General features: G+C 43.8%; 1 protein-coding gene across 1 annotated transcript in view; it reads left to right on the top strand.

Annotated features, from left to right (window-relative positions):
* Positions 1 to 15191, top strand: part of SVEP1 (sushi, von Willebrand factor type A, EGF and pentraxin domain containing 1) — a 131587-nt gene that overhangs the window by 101820 nt on the left and 14576 nt on the right. The window contains 9 exon segments of the mRNA XM_086629854.1: positions 840 to 3619; positions 4831 to 5059; positions 6176 to 6331; positions 8255 to 8318; positions 9027 to 9200; positions 10200 to 10373; positions 12312 to 12485; positions 13967 to 14143; positions 14980 to 15150. Coding sequence (XP_086485980.1) covers positions 840 to 3619; positions 4831 to 5059; positions 6176 to 6331; positions 8255 to 8318; positions 9027 to 9200; positions 10200 to 10373; positions 12312 to 12485; positions 13967 to 14143; positions 14980 to 15150 — 4099 coding nt within the window.

Below are 15191 nucleotides of genomic sequence, written 5' to 3'. Positions count from 1 at the left end.
AAGAAAGACCAAAACCACTATCGTAAAGATGTGACTTTGAATTTTTAAAGCATTATTCTTCTGAACATCCCCCCCTCCTTCCTTAAATCTAGCCACCAGGAAATTTGCATTTACTAAAATTTGAGGGGGGCAGGGAGTTGCATCACAGTTCCTGCATGGCCCTCCATCAGTAATAGCAACAATTTCTGTTCAGACTCTCACGCAGATACATCCTGTAGTTAGTGCATATTACTCTGTGTCGTCTTCCTTAGGTGGGTTCACTCCTTCAGATATTCCTTTCAGTTAGAAACATTTTTTGATACCTCAGTCGGAGCTCAGCCTGCAACTCTGAGGGGCTCCTCAGCTGCCTGCTCAAGACCCTGCAGCTACATATGTGGCACTTACAAACATCTCCTAGTAGTAGTACAACTGAAGGCTCTAACCTTGAATACTAGAAACCTTGAATACTAGTAAGCTAAAGAATTATAACAACAATAGGCCATTTCATGCCACCTTCTTCTGACTCATTTCTTTTCTGTCTTCCTGTCTACACATCTTTCAGCGTCATGGGTCAGGAAGAGAGAAAGCAGAGGAAATATTTTGTAGCTTTTACCTTTTAAGCCTTGAATTTTCTGTTTTCTTTTGATAGTGCTTTCAGATTTCCTGACAGTAGAGTGCATCATTTGAGGCAAGATGTTCTGTGTCAGTTATTTACATTCATTCTTTTGCAAACAGCCTTTACTGCGGTCTGGGATTCAGCTAGGAGCTAGACCAAGAGAACACAAGAAATGAAATCAGCCTCCTATTGCCCAGTCATGCATCTTTATTTCAAACATGTCCCCATCTTATCTGTTTTGCAGGAAATAACTGGACGCTTCTTTGAGAATCAGGCAAATTATCAGTGTGAATCTGGCTACCAGTTGGTTGGGAGCTCAGTGTTTATCTGCCAAGCCAATCGGCAATGGTACAGTGAATCACCTCCTTACTGTGTTCCCCTCAGCTGTGGAAAACCACCACCTATCCAGAATGGCTATTCCAAGGGAGAAACTTTTGATATGGGCTCCAAAGTTGAGTTCTTCTGTGATGAAGGCTATGAGCTGATTGGAGATGTTTCTTGGACATGTCAGAAGTCTGGGAAATGGAGCAAAAAGCAAAGCCCAAAGTGTGTGCCAACAAAATGTCCAGAACCACCCTTGGCAGAAAACCATCTGGTCTTGAGGGAAGTGACTTACCAAGTCGGTGTTGTACAGTTCTCCTGCAAGGAGGGTTATGTTTTGCATGGCTCCTCTGTGCTTAAATGCTTGCCCTCCCAACAGTGGAATGATTCCTTTCCCTTCTGCAAGGTTGTACAGTGTCCTGCACCTCCCTACATCCCCTTTGGTGACCCCTTGACTTCGTCCCTTCATTTTGGTAGCACTGTGAAATACATCTGTGTGGATGGGTTTTTACTGAAGGGTGAGTCTACCATCAGATGCCAGGCTGATGGCTCATGGAGCTTGCCTTTGCCAGAATGTATTCCTGTGGAGTGCCCCCAACCAGAAGAAATTCAGAATGGCATTGTTGATGTGCAGGGCCTCACCTTCCTTAGCACAGCCCTCTACACATGTAAACCGGGCTTCGAACTGGTGGGGAACACAACTATCCTCTGTGGAGAAGATGGCCAGTGGCTTGGAGGAAAGCCTGCTTGCAAACCTATTCAATGTCCGAGGCCTAAGAAGATCCTCAATGGCAAATACTCATTCACAAACTTCCATTATGGGCAGACTGTTAGATATTCCTGTGACAGAGGTTTCCAGCTCCAAGGGGAGGAAACGCTGAGATGCCTCGAGACAGGAGAGTGGAGTACAGAGGTTCCCTCCTGCAAAGCCATAAATTGCCAGCCCCCTCAGCCCATCGAGAATGGCTTTGTGGAAGGTGCGGATTATAGCTATGGGGCCATGGTCATTTACAGCTGTGTGCCAGGCTTCCAGCTGTTTGGCCTTGCCATGCAGACCTGTGAAGAATCGGGCTGGTCTAGCTCCACACCAGCCTGCCTCCCAACAGACTGTGGCCTGCCTCCTCACATTGACTTTGGGGAGTACATGCAGGTGAGACATGGGGAAAGACGTTCTGACCAGGAGAGTGTTACAGAGAGTCCTTCCCTTTCGCATATGCTACTGGCCGACAGTCTGAAAGATTTCAAAGGTCCCTTGAAGGAGGACAGTGCAATGCAGCTCACCACTTTCTTATTTGGAACTATCATTTTGTACACATGTTATTCTGGCTATGAGCTGCTGGGAAACCCTGTCCTAGCGTGCCAAGAAGATGGAGCTTGGAACGGCACTGCACCTGCCTGCGTTTCAATAGAGTGCACTTTGCTGTCACCGCCAGAGAACGGTTTTTTACATTTCACCGAGAACACGCTCGGTAGCGTGGTGCAGTACACCTGCAAGCCAGGGTTCATGCTTGTTGGCTCCGACACGCGACTGTGTTTGCCAAGTCGGCAGTGGAGTAACACTGCTCCATACTGCGAAGCAGTAACATGCAACTCACCTACCAAGCTTATGAATGGGAACGTAAGAGGGGAAAACTACACGTATGGGAGTGTTGTCTACTATGAGTGTGATCCTGGATACCAGTTAAATGGCCCCACAGAGAGGAGATGCCAAGAGAACCAGAAATGGGATGGCAGTGAACCGATTTGCATTCCTGTTTCCTGCAGCCCACCACCAGTTTTGGAGAATGGTCAGGTGACTGGAGAGGAGTACATGTTCCAGAGACGTACAGAGTACAGCTGCAATGAAGGTTTCCTGTTAGATGGGGACAGGAGTAGAATTTGCCTTGCAAACGGAAGCTGGAGTGGAATCGCTCCAGTTTGCAAAGCTGTGACCTGCCCTGTGCCACTGCCTCTTCCCAATGGGAGGGTTAGTGGCTCAGATTTTGGCTTTAAGAAAGAAGTACACTATCACTGCAACGAAGGATATAGCCTGCAAGGAGTGTCTATGCTTACCTGTCAGAGTGATGGTACCTGGGATTCAGAAGCTCCACACTGTGAGCCAGTCATTTGTGGACCTCCTGAAGACATCTCCCATGGCTTTCTGAATGGCTCAGACTTTACTTATGGAGAATTTGCCCAGTATGTGTGCTTCCCTGGTTATGAACTGCATGGCAATCACTTACGGCAATGTTTGTCCAATGGCTCCTGGAGTGGAAGCCCTCCATCTTGCCTACCCTGTCTGTGTCCTACACCACATGTTCAGAATGGAGTAGTTCTTGGTGCAGATTTCAGCTGTGGGAAAAGCGCACAGTTTCAATGCCTGGAGGGCTTCAAACTGCTAGGGCCTTCTGAAGTCACCTGTGAGGCAGCTGGCAAGTGGAGTTCTGGGTTTCCTCGCTGCGGACAGATTTCCTGTGGCTCTCCACCTGTCATCCCCAACACATTTATCAATGGGAGCAGCTCTGCAGATGAGAACACCATCATCTATACCTGCTTGACAGGTTTTGTCATGCAAGGGAGTCCAGAACTGACTTGTGTGGAGTCTGGTGTCTGGAAGAAGCCATACCCAAGCTGTGAGCTGCTAAGCTGTGGCCCACCACCCTCTGTCCCAAATGCAGAGGTTCTTGGGAACACTTACACCTATGGGAGCAAGGTCCAGTACAGGTAAAAATGCTACTGCCCTTCTGTTTCCATAAAATCTCTGAAGGAATTAAGATGGAAGGTTTATACACCCTCAGTTAGTGCAAGTTTTTAAAAGACCTGGAAGAAGAGTTATGCCCTGTCACATGCTTAGATTGACAAAGCCCACATTCCCATGCACATTTAAAATATTGCTTGGACCATTGTCAAAACTCCAGCAAGGTATTTCAGCCTATTGAGCTGCAGTTCTCCACCTCCTTTGGCTTCACATTCCATTTTGCGTTCCTCTTATCCTCCTCTGAAACACTGGTCCAGACATTCATGTTTTCTCAGCAGGTGGCAGCAACAATCAGCAAGATGTGCATTTTCTCCCCTTTTCACACCTGGTTTACATCTTCCTCCTGCTTCAGGTGCCTGTAGTAATACAGAAAGGCTGATCTTCCTCTTGTCCCATTTTCTGTACTGCAACTCTACACTGTCAGCAGGTGTTGCTGATGTGAAGTTAATTCTTTCTCAGATACGAGAGAAAGGGGTTTTATTAATTTCCTGAATTTTGCACATTGCAGATATCTTTCTCCAAGGTGGGGAATTCCTTGGCAGAAAGGGAGATGGTTTTTTGTCAGTAAAAGCAAATAATAGTATGGGACAGAACTGGGAGATGGCATGTGGATAAAGTTAATCAGTCATTTCCATGCATCTTTAACAAGGTGAACAGGCTGCTTGTGTCTGCCTTCCTGCAAGCAAACCCACTTGTTGGGTTCAACAAGCCAGTTGAGTTGCTCTTGGTGAAGCACTTTGTGGAACAGAACAAATCAGTCTTGAATGTCTAAGCAAATGGCCTGTGGTCAGCTTAAGGCTTGGTTTGTTCTTGGAAGAAAGTGAGGTCATCTTTAGAATTGCTTGGCGCTCACACACTGTTTACCTAGCCAGAAGCCCTCCTTGCAAAGGGAAGGGCAGTGCAGGAACTCCAAGCACTAAAGCCACCAACTCACTTTCCTTTGTGGTGATGCAGCAGCATGAAGCAGCTGGAGGTGAAGTCTGAAGCTTCCAGCTCTTGCAACAGAATAAGCTCTGTCCAGGCACGCTTCTTAAAGGGTTACTGTGAAATAATAGCAAAATCCCAAGGTGTGCTTAGGAGCAGCTAATGCTGAAAAATGACTGTCTGACTTTGTAATCTATGCGTTGGCTCATCCCTAGCTGTGTCTCTGTGGTCAGGTCTTCATGCTGTGTTGCAGATGCCTGGAAGGCTACACAATGGTGACAGAGGTGGATGTAACATGCACTTGCCAGGAAGATGGACAGTGGTCTCCTCAAAGTATTTCCTGTTGCCCCAGAAAGTGTGCCCTCCCAGGAAAGATCACCCATGTAATCATACTTGGGGACAACTTCACTGTGAACACAAACATCACTTTGTCATGTGTAGAAGGCTATACTCTGGTGGGAGCAAGCACATCTACGTGCAAGGTAGAGTGTTATTTGCACTGTTCTATTTGCTGGCTTTGTTGGATTCAAGAGTCCTCCTCATGCCCTTGTTAGCTTTTGGCCCATAATTGCACAAACAAAAAAAAATAAAGCATGTCCTGCAAAATATGATATGCTTCCTTGTTACCCAGTAAGAGCAATTATTAGTTTTCCATGTATAGACTTTCAGAACTAGAAATTACTGATTTCATCTTCCATCAAAAACTAACACTGTCCTTTAGAAAAGCATTCCTTTTATCACATTTCAGGGAATAAATCATGTCTGAGGTTTTAAAAAATCATGTCTGAGATTTCTAATGTAGTCTGAGGATTGTATGCAGAGCTCTTTTTCTCCACAATGACAGGCAGCATACATTTTAATCCACTGTGCAGCTGTAGAAACTTGAATCCTCTGTATGTTGAGAAGCCAACATCCTCAGTTCTGCTAGTAACCTTTGATCACATTACCTGTGGATAACCTTGACTTGAGCTTGCAAATAGACTCTTTAAAGTCAGTAAGTCTGCTTATATGGGAAAAACTGAGCGTGTGTGTTTTTGCAGAATCAGCGCTTCATAAGGAAAAGTTTTCCCCTTGTTTTGCTGTTTCAAAGATCTGTGGAAGTAGGAGTAGGTTTGTTTGACACACTGAAGAATGTCTCTTTAGGTACCAGGCTTCCCTTAGAGAGTCTGGGAAGGCAGCTGAAGCACTTGGTCATGGTGTTAGACATTCAGCCAGGAGAGAAGTACAGAGCGTGGAATCAGGCAGCTGTAGTTTTCATTCTTCTCCTGATATGTTCCCTGAGATATTAGGTGATCCAGCATAAGTGAACTTGCTTTTCCAAGCTTCTATTTCCCCATTTACTTTTTGTTTCTTCTGTATTGTAAGTCTAACCTGAACATTCCTGCCAAAGCTGAGTTCCAGTCTATGTTGACATCTTAAAAGTGTTGCTTGTGTTACTGAGGTTTATTAAGAATTGCACAGATAATATTACATTAACCACATCTGTACACCCACAGCTGTTGTATGCTTCTACTATGATTTTCCTAACTTTTTTGTTTAGATATGAATTAAGCATATAAAGTGATGCCTTCACATTTCTAATTACATTTATTTTTCAGGAGAGTGGCATTTGGGTGCCAGCGTTTTCTGATGACATCTGCGTTCCTGTCTCCTGTGGGATCCCAGAGTCTCCAGAGCATGGATTTGTGGTTGGCACTAAATACAGTTACAAAGATGTGGTTCTTTATAAATGTGATTCTGGCTATGAATTACAAGTAAGCAAACTCAAATCTCCAGCGCTCTAAACCTTGAGTTGTTATTTTCAGTTCTTATGTGATGACTGTAAAGAAAGTATTATGTCTGGTCCATATTGATATGTTCCCTTAACTGCCACAGAAATTGGATATCTGCTGCTGTTGTTGTTATTGTCTGTAGAATGCTCCTGGTATGTGTGGGGTAGTCCTTGAGTCACTTGGGGATATAATTGAAGCAAATATAAGCATCCTGTCAAAGACAGATGTTCAGCAGATACCTCTCAGTGCTGTTTTTTTCTTAACTGAAGGTTGTTTCAGCCCTCTGCAAATGTAGCATTATATACGCTTGTGACCATAAATCATGCAAGAGTTAATTACTCATGTATTGCTCTCTTGAACTGGTTCTTTGGCCAGAGTTCGATCACATTCTTCCCTCGATTTCATAATGTCCCAGGCATTTTGCCTGCTGCATTGCGCCTTTCAGATTAAAAACTCCTGGTGAACTCGACTGCCCTCAGTTCTGTGACATTGCTGGATGGTATGAAAGCAATATCTCTTGTTTTAGTAAGGCAAAGAGGTTCCAGTTTGCTCAATGGCAGCTGTATTCCCTGATGGAGAAGGGAACAAAGTTCTTTCCTGTCCATTGTTTTTACTATGAGCATTAAGCATCTTATCCCCACCTGAGCTCTGGAGCAGCACTGCTGTCTTGTTGTCAGGACTCAGGCTAGCAAATTCAGAGCTGCCTCAGGTGTGTTTTCAAAAGCTGCTGTGAATTCAGAAATGAATGTTGCTGAGGTACGGCGTGGCCTCCACCATCCCCGGGTGATGGTGGAGAAGGGCATAGTTACATCCAGAGGCAGGAGGTGGTGAGGTGTCTCCAGGACAGAGGCTAGCTTTTAACACTGTTCTGTGAGCATCAAGCAGAATGCAGGATTGTGCTTCCTTTGTACTGTTGTAACACCAATAATAAATGAAGAACTTCATGCATGTGAATTCACCCAGTCAGAAGTGCATTCAGTCAGTTACTGAATATAAAAATAGGGAGAGTTTAGGAAATGCTTAAGTAACAACAAATTTTATTTGCATCATGTTGCTACATATGTAATATCACTGGGGATGGAGGGGTGGGTTGGTATTTAGACAGATAGGTAGAATTGCTGTTTCAAGTAATTTTTGGAGGTAGTAAGCCAGTGCTTTCATACAGTAAACAATCCTTCCAAGCTTTGTATTGCAGCTTCGCCATCTAGTGTCAATCTGTCTCCCTGCTGTTGAAGAGAAATCCTGCTTTTTTTTCCTTTGGGAAGCAAAGTCCGTTGGGTGTGATGTCATACAACGCTTATGTCAAACAACTGCCGTTGTCAATGGGTTTGCTTTGTAATGAAAGTACGTTACCTGAAGGGACAAATTTACATATTGTTCTCTGTGTCTTGGAATAAAATAAGAAATAAATCCTGGGCTATTAGACTGGCTATAAAGCCTATACGTAAGAAAGAAATAACATTATTTATAAGCAGATTTAAAGAATGAGTGATTGGGATGTGGTCAAAATCAGTACATTACTTTTATAAAACAGATGCTTGTACTGCTGTTGAAAAAAACGCTAGCTAGACTTTCTGTAAGTCAGTCTAGGAAGGAGAAAATTTGTTGTCATAACACATTCCTGGGAATGGTAGAACTGACAACAAAGACGATACTCCATAGAGAAAGACAAGAGAACTGACTAACTAGCCCCACAAACTTTTGGTTTATAAACAATACTCAATACTTAGCAGGAAAGAGTTCTACCCTAAACTCTGCTAGTAGACTTGGACTGTAGCATTTAACTATCTCTCTCCGGTTGCACATGGAGAGAAAACGTCTTGGATTTTATAGGTGCTAGAGTTGATGGGAGAAAAGAATTGACTAAGTAAAGTTGTTCTTTGAGCATTTTCTTTTGCTTCACAGGGTGATGCAGAGAGGACTTGCCAAGAAGACAAGCTTTGGAGCAGCACAGTGCCGGTGTGCAGAAGTATGTTCTGCCTGGGTTTATCACTTAATGTTGGCCAAGGGTAATTTTGCACAACAGAAAACACTAATGTTTGTTTTGCTTCATAACTCATATTGTCTGCCTTTGCCTAAAGATTTTTTGTAAGTACCACTGATAACAGCTTGGAAGAGTTGCAGAACTGCTGGTTTGTGAAGGTAATAGTGTGAAGAAAATCACTACACCTTTCTGCCTTGCTCCTGTATCCATAAGAAGGCTGTGCAGACAGCTTCCAAGTTTATATAGTTCTCACACTTGAGGTCATGATTTCTGGAGTTACTGAGGACCTCTGAACACATTAGTTGCCAGGAGTCACAGGTACTTAGCATCCTCAAATGTAACTCATTCTCAAAGGTACTTCACTTCCGTGAGACATCTGATGCCCACTGACTGCAGTGCCAAAATAGGAGCTGTCTACATAAATACTTATGTGGACTTCAGCTGTGGCTGTAGTGGCAACAGTGGAATTTCCCAAGTCTTCCTGCAAGCATAGCCACAATAGATTTTGTCTTTCAGGAGGAACTGGAAGTACCAAGCATGATAGTATTCTGTTACTTAGGGACAAATATCTCCGAATGCCCAGATAAACACTGTGTTCTTTCCCTGTTCGTCAGAGTAAAACCAGTGAAGGAGATGTGAACAGGACAGACCATATGCATGATATCTGATTGGAACACATTTCTTATATTATAGGAGTATCTTGTGGACCCCCGGACATGATAGAAAATGGATCTATCCAGGGAGAGGAGTTCCTGTTTGGCAGTGAGGTTTTTTACAGCTGTGAGCCTGGCTTTGAGCTACAGGGACCAAGCAGAAGGATTTGCCACGTTGACAAAAAGTGGAGCCCCTCTGCCCCTTCATGCACACGTAAGCAGCAAGCAGAGCAATGTGGTGGCAGTTTTCCAGGAGAGCCAGGGAACAAACTGAGAGAGTGCTTTTGCTGGCTTCTTCCCAGTGTCCCCCTCCAGCTGGAGGGTTGTAACAGGAAGAGTCAGAGGAAAAGCCAGCAGAGGAGTCCTTACTGGCAGTTCCTCTCTGATCTGAATGGAGCTTCTTTTGGCACATTAAAATAGCACAAGCATAGAGTCGTGCTCCGGTCAGTAGGGGAGGAGTGTGGCCTGATGTATTTGATTTGCCGTGCATTGTGGTGTGCAGGGCCTTGGACATCATGTGCTGGGATGGTTCGTCTCTGCCGTGCCAGGACTAATATATCCTGACCACTTTGTATGGCTGGAGATTGAGACTCTGCTCCCTAGGATCAAATCTTGGCTCTCTGTGTGGCAGAAGGTGATTAGTTGTGGGACCACAGAAAGAAGGATTTACAATTTATTTCATACAGCTTTTTAAATAAAATGCCAAGACTTTATAGTCTTTACCAATAAATCATTTCCCATCACCTCATGGTGATGTCATAGTCCTACACCTCGCATTCTTCTCTCTCACCTTTGACCGATTTGCCTGGTCTCCACTGTATGTGTGGGACAGGGGACAAGATCCTTCTTAACTACTGTCATTTTTCTTGGGAACATCTTGACATCACCTTCCACTGTACAGGGAGCAAAGGAGACTGCAAATGCAGCCTCTGGCCTGCTCAGAAGAAATATTCCGGATCATTCTGTTTGATTGAACACATCTTACAACACCATCAAATACATTTGAGCACATTTTCTCTCAGGTGTCTGCAGCCTGAACTCCAGGAGAGAGCAGAAAAGTCATTGTATAACCCTTCTCCGTATAACACTTCACAACTTCTTTCTTCCCATCTTTCCATTAATTCAGTGTGTGGACAGAGCTGTCAGACAGTGTGTAACAGATAGAATGGCCTTCGTTGTCTATATAAAACCAAAAAAATTTTTTCTCTCCTAGGAATTACTTGTGGGCTTCATCCTTCAATAGAAAAAGCGGAGGCCATTTCTACAGGAAGCACATACAGAAGTAATGTAACCTTTGTGTGCAACTCTGGATACCATCTTGTTGGGCCCCACAATATCACATGTCTTGCCAATGGGAGCTGGAGTAAACCCTTGCCGTTGTGTGAAGGTAACTGTTCGGTTTCATGGCCTGGCACATTCCAATCTGGGATGAGCAATAGCTCCTCCCTTATGCATGCATATCATATGATCCAGGGATTGAGCTGCTTTCAGGAAACAAGTCTGTAAAATGCATTAAAAATGGTGCTTGAGAAATGAAATGTGTCACAAGGAGCACTGCCTGTTACCAAGCCAGAAAGAGCTTAGGCATCATTTGTCCTAAGGTTTTAATCTGCAGTTTAACAGGCTTAATGAGACATGAGGTTACTTGCCATCTCAGAAAATCAAACTCCTAACAAAAGGTGATGGTCTGTGAGGACAAGTGACTTTTCTCGCAGCGGCCTTCTGTAGTCAATTATTAAGTTGATATTCTTTTTCTGAACTTTGGGCCCCAAGGACAGTCTCAACAGCTCAGCCTTTAACCTGAACACTCCTCACATGAATGAACATCATGAATGCATGATATGTACTGTTTTGAAAATCACTGCTTTCACGTGCTCCATCAGTAGGTCTTATTGCTCATGCCACAAAGCAGAATGAGTGCCAAGCAAGAACTGTCTCTTACAGAGTGAGCACTAGTGGGTAAAAACAAGGCTGCTGCCAACACGAAAAGATAACAAAAACATCTTAAGTTTGAACAGATAACTTGGACTGCTGGATGACTCTGTTCAAAATGTAATGCAGTAAATTGCAGTATCATTAATTTTTGAGTATGAGTGTTCTCCATTTCTGGCCTCTGCCATGAAAATCTGGGCTTCACACTTTCCCTTTCCTCTCAGAAGCACACTAGTTCATTTCTTGCCCATCGCACTTCCTTTCAGGCTGTTCGTGTCCCTGCTCCATATACCTTAGGTCTCCCAAGCTAGACTCTAGACCCAGCGTCCTGCTTGCTTTTCATAGTTCCTCCTAGCATTCTTACATGGAGCTGATATGTTGATGTCTCCTCACCCAGCCGCACACACAGATTCAGAGGGGACCAGCGTGCTGTGACAGCTTCACCAAAGTAAGACACATAATGATCTTCCACTCAAGGCAGGTGTTAGCTTCCTGCACCAGAGCCATGGAAAACTGCATGAGGGCTAGAGACCATCAGATGCAGTGTTGGGCAACCACACAATGCACAGATCGCTGTGAACTACAATACCTTAATGCTTTGCAGGCCTTATATAGCAACCTGGAAAGTTGATAGGGGACATTGACATCAGAGAAGAGGTCTCTAGTACCTAGCCAGGCACCTAAGAAAAGTCACACACTAGCAGTGCTGAACGGATGTCAAGAAGACCATCTTGAACAAGCCACTTGAACACAGCCACTTCACCAGCTCTTCTCTTCCTCCTGCCTGATGGCCTTGTGTCTGTCTGATAGTTTAATCTTCAGTCATCCCATTACACAGACCACCTAGGAAAATCAAATGGAAAAAGACACAGAACAGAGTCTCTTGTGTAGGAGTGGTAGCCTGACTTGGACTGTCTACATGCTGGCCTCAGAAACACAGCTGAGAATCCTGAGGGGAGCAATTAGTAATGTTAAGTCTCAGCATGTTGCACCAAACCCATCCTGTGTCTCATCTAGTATTTCTTGTCAGGTGAAAAGGAAGGCATAAAAGGCTGCAAGTTTCTGGAGTCTCTCAGTGGCAAGAAAGAACCATTTCCATGTTCTGCCCCACTCATGCCAGTATGAAGTCATAAATGTGTCCTCTCTTCCCCAGCACTGTCACATTTTGCTGACCTGAAAAACATGTGGCTGTGACTTTTCTCCATCACTGGGAGGAGCTCCTTCCCTGGCTTGGCAACATTTCCTTCCCAGGGCTACTTAAATCTCTCTCAATGCTTTTCATGATTTATTAGTCTGTGGCTGCTACTTTAAACATATTGTTTGAGTAATTCAGGAATTGTTGGAAGTCCAGGCCTAATATCAGGCTGGATTAATGAGAGCTCGTCTTTTGCAGAGACCAGATGCAAAGTTCCAGTTTCCTTGCTGAATGGGAAGGTGATTTATGAAAACAATACAGTTGGCAGTACAATAGCATATTTCTGCGAGAGAGGATACAGCTTGGAAGGGAAACCTGCAGCAGAGTGCACAAGTGATGGAAGATGGAGTAATCCCTTGCCTCTCTGTAAACGTGTGTGTTTGCTTCATAATGAAAAAGTGGTCTCAGTTTGTAAGCACTAAAGGCTAGGCTGCTCTTCGTTTATACTGACCCTAAATGAGAGCAGCTTCTGCAGATCTTTGTGGAAATGTACTGTAGTTTTTTTCTGGTATTGCCGTGAGTAGAATTTGTCACTTGTAGTTTAAAAAATTAGTTTGCCCTACGTTGGGAGATTTGCGTGTGCATTCCATTTTTACAGAGGAACAAAGGGAGCCATTACTGAAACACGTTAAAGCATTAACTTGTCTGAGTGTATTTTTGTGACAGTGGAAGAACAAGCTGTGTTCTGCATTAACTCCTTTTAGTTGGAAAGCTGACATAAAATGGGAGTCAAATGTAGTCAGCCACTTGATATATGAGGAGCAGGTGAGAGAAAAGTTTGGAGGAGAAGGCAAGAGAGAGACCTTATTGTTGTCTACAATTGACAATTGGGAGCGTGTAAAAAAAAAAGAGCTGGACTCTTCTCAGAGGTGCACAGTGGCAGAATGAGAGGTGATGGACATAAGTTGCAATAAAGGAAATTCCAATTCAGTATTTGAAGAAACTTTTCACTGTCTTATCAGTCAAACACAGGAACAGGGACCCAGAAAGGACATGAAATCTCCATCCTTGGAGAGACTTAAATTTCAGCTGGCCAAGTCACAGAGCAATCTCTGACCTAGTTGGCCCTGCTTTGAGAAAGAGGTTGGACTTAATGGCTGTATAAATTATTCTGTGATTCTGTGAAATAGCACCTTACACACATGTGCGTTGAGCACACACACCCCCATTAGCTTTCCTTGTTGTTATATGTGTCTGTAACTAATTTTAAAGTCTACTGTAGTCTTAGGGTGGTTTGCTGAGACATTTGATTTTTGTATTACAAAGGACTCATTGGATTTTAGTTTCAGGAAACTGGCATCAATCCCTGCTGTATATAGAGTCCAACCTTTTCCACATTCATGATGAGATCAATAGACCATGCAAAAATAGCTCAGCAAGCTTACAGCCAGCAATAAGTATGATTATCAGAGAAATTCTAAACTCTAATGAATGTTATTGTAAGTCTCTGCTCAAAAGACCTGGATTTTTGCTGCTCTTTATTGGTCTAGCCGTAGGTCTGTCTTTTTTTATGGTAATGTTATGGTAAACGGGAAGGACAAGAAAGAATGGTTTGATAGTAACAAGTACGATATTACCCACTTAAATCCTTAGTATGTCTTCTACTGGCATCAGTAGAGCATGGTAGCAAGCCATGTGACAGCAGAGAATCAAACCTTTTGTTTTTATTTTGTAACTCAAATCTCAACTTCACATCAAATTACAAATTGGACTTGCATGCAGGATCCATTTCTATTGCTTTTTCATATTACTTGATTTTGAAATTTGCAGAAACTATTCTAAAGTATTCTCTTCCTTCCTTCCATGCCTTTTTCTTCCCCTCTCCTTTTCCCTCATACCCTTTCTTTGAACAGCAAACCCTTGTCCTGTGCCTTTCATAATCCCAGAGAATGCCCTTCTGTCCGAGGTGGATTTTTATGTTGGCCAGAACGTATCCATCAGGTGCAGGGAAGGCTACCAGCTGAAAGGGGAGTCCGTGATCACTTGCAATGCTGATGAGACCTGGACTCCTGCAACAGCTAAGTGTGAAAGTAAGTACATGAGGTACAGTTCCTCAGGGACTTGGTACTTTCCAGAGGGTTGGTGACCACAGCTGTATCACATAGGAGCATGACAGCACAGACATGGCAGCAGAGCTCTCCACCTAGATGCAGTTATTCTGGAAGAGAGCTTTTGTCTGCTATTGCCATTTGGAGAGGTGGGTCACTCTGAGAGATCCAGGCAACCTAAGAAGCTTTAGAGAAGAGCTGTTTCTTCTTTCTTTCTAATAGAGTTGTTTCTTTAAAATGATCATGTCTATGTGGGTTGTTGACCCAAGAGCATTTGTCCTGCTATCTACTAGGCCCTACTGTAATTTTCTTCTCAATTGACCTTTTGCAAGCACTGGAGCTGGGATTGGTCGTTGAATACTCTAAATGTCCTAAGAATGATTCCTATGAGATGATGGGTGATGAGACAAGGATTGTAGAGAGAGGCACTGCCTCTTGTTGTGTTTATTGACACTGACAGAAGGCATGTCTGAAAGTTTTTTGGCTTCTTGCAAGTGATATTGTTTAGTTCAGATAATGACATGACCTCACTCTGCAAACCCAGACTCATGTATATCCTGGGACCATCTAAAAGTTTCTGGTCTATATGGTGGATATAGCCATTGTTGCTTTACCTAAAACTGTGGTTCCTGCCATCTCCCTGCTCACTGGGTGTGCGTACAGGTTCTCCCTGTGAGTGCCTGCACCATGAAGAAGTCCTCATTACTGATTTCCCGTCAGAGGTGTCTCTCTGGCATCTCCCAGGTCCTTCGTGCAAGGCACTGTGTCGGTGGTTAGCATTGCAGCTCACCAACCTCTGGGTGATTTCTTTTGTTTAGAGATCTCTTGCGGACCCCCAGCTCACACGGAGAATGCTCTAATTCGTGGTAGCTTCTACCAGTATGGAGACATGATCACCTATTCATGCTACAGTGGGTACATGCTGGAGGGGCCCCTGCGGAGCATTTGCTTAGAAAATGGAACATGGACAACACCACCTACCTGCAAAGGTAAGTCTTTTTTAAGAACAGAAGCATATCTTAACTTGCCA

This window comes from Tauraco erythrolophus, chromosome Z, assembly GCF_009769465.1.
Source record: "Tauraco erythrolophus isolate bTauEry1 chromosome Z, bTauEry1.pri, whole genome shotgun sequence".
In the NCBI taxonomy this organism is placed as follows: domain Eukaryota; kingdom Metazoa; phylum Chordata; class Aves; order Musophagiformes; family Musophagidae; genus Tauraco; species Tauraco erythrolophus.
The sequence above is the reverse complement of the archived record's forward strand: the minus strand, read 5'-3'. Positions and strand labels throughout refer to the sequence as shown.